General features: G+C 33.9%; 1 protein-coding gene across 1 annotated transcript in view; it reads left to right on the forward strand.

The window, feature by feature from the left end:
• LOC106459585 (dystrophin-like) overlaps positions 1 to 1,217 on the forward strand; it is a 165,762-nt gene extending 164,545 nt beyond the window's left edge. The window contains exon 22 of the mRNA XM_022386100.1: positions 1,103 to 1,217. Coding sequence (XP_022241808.1) covers positions 1,103 to 1,198 — 96 coding nt within the window. The 3' untranslated portion in view covers positions 1,199 to 1,217. The remainder of the gene's footprint in view (positions 1 to 1,102) is intronic.
• Positions 1,218 to 1,679: the final 462 nt, after the last annotated feature.

The following is a 1,679-nucleotide window of genomic DNA, read 5'->3' on the forward strand; positions in this document are numbered from 1 at the left end:
AGTTAGGGATGGCTAGTGCAGATGGCCCTCGTGTAGCTTTGCATGAAATTCAACACAAACCACACAAATTAATTGCCTTGATGAATTATTATAGCTGTTTTTGACATTTGTCTCTTGAAATCACTGTATTTTGACATAGCTTGTTTCATCATCTGTTTAAAACAAAATTAAAGGTTAGTTCAGTTTGTGGCTGCATTTATTTGAAACATTACACATTTGTTTTAAATATGTAACGTTCAATTGGCTATGTTCATAACTTCTAAAACATTATATGGGTGAAATATCATGTTTGAATGTGAATATATTACTTTCATTTTTGACTTAGCTGGTCTAATATGGCTGCTGCATATCCAGCCTAGGTAATAATGTTTTGAATTAAGGGTGTTTGGTGTAGTGACTTTTTTCATTGAAAATTCAACATTAATTGTGCTAGGAGACTATATAACTACACATCTCAAGTTTCAAAAGTTGTGATAGATAAAAAGAAATTAACTAAGAAAATATTCAGTTAAACTTTACAACATTTGCTCTAGACCTAAACTGCATATGGTCAAAAATTGACATCTGTATTATGTTTCATATTATTCTGCATTTAAAAAGAAAAACTAAGACATCGGATATATTAACCAAAATTTCATTAAATTTTCATCTCACCCAAAAGACTTTTCAGAAGCACATTGCACTGTGAGAGCTCTTAAAATAGATATCTGTATAAGCAAAATGTCAAAAAAATAAATGCTTATAAAATTTTTCTAGAGTTATGCTTGTAATTTTCTTTGCATGTTCTTTTCATAACTAAATGTTTTTGCAGGAGGTTTGCAAAAGAATGAAAATGTAACTTAAAAGACTAAAATAGAGTTTCCATGTGTTGTTATAGAGAATGCAACACAGGTAGTTAGTAATTAAGGCACCTTATAGAACTCAAGAACTAAAGACTCAGTTATACTTGTTAATTTCTAGAAGTATGATAAAGTCTTTAGATTACAGTGAAAACGTAAATGTTAGAAAAACTGTATTTTGCTTAAATAATGAATTTAGTCAAAATATATTGTGATGAATCTTTTATCAAAGCCTTGCACATGGTATGTATTTGTTGTTACAGCCACGAAGTCCAGCTCAGATTATGGCAGCCATAGATGCTGATCATCGAGAAGAATTGGAAACAATGATTCACGAGTTGGAGGAAGAGAACAGGTAAATGCGATGTTGAGTGAGATGTAAGATTTTTGGTAACTTTAATATTTCTGGCATATAGCACTGTGAAGCCAATAGAAGGTTTTATGTATTAGACCTTAACATATTTCTTCTTTCCTTGAAGCTAGTTCAAATTTATTGTTAAGACAATGGGGGTCACGTGACGAGTATTCTAGAAGATTCGCTAGTGTGTTATGACAGCGGGATCACGCGACGAATAATCTAGAAGATTCGCTAGTATGTTGCGACAGTGTTGCATCAGCTGACGCTGGTAACACGTGTTGAGAGTCTTAGAAGTTTCTAGAACAGGCAGTATTATCGTATATAAGTGCGCTAGACAGTAAGAGAGGTGGACGGAGTCGAAGCAATAGTGGAGACAGAGACGAAGCAGGTAGAGAGAAAGAAAGACAGCGATTACGATCGGCGGGAATCGAGGATAGCAGACTCAGAGATCGGAACTACAGTTGGCGGGGACGGACAATTAA

The sequence above is a fragment of the Limulus polyphemus genome, unplaced genomic scaffold (genome assembly GCF_000517525.1).
Source record: "Limulus polyphemus unplaced genomic scaffold, Limulus_polyphemus-2.1.2 Scaffold632, whole genome shotgun sequence".
Lineage (NCBI taxonomy): Eukaryota > Metazoa > Arthropoda > Merostomata > Xiphosura > Limulidae > Limulus > Limulus polyphemus.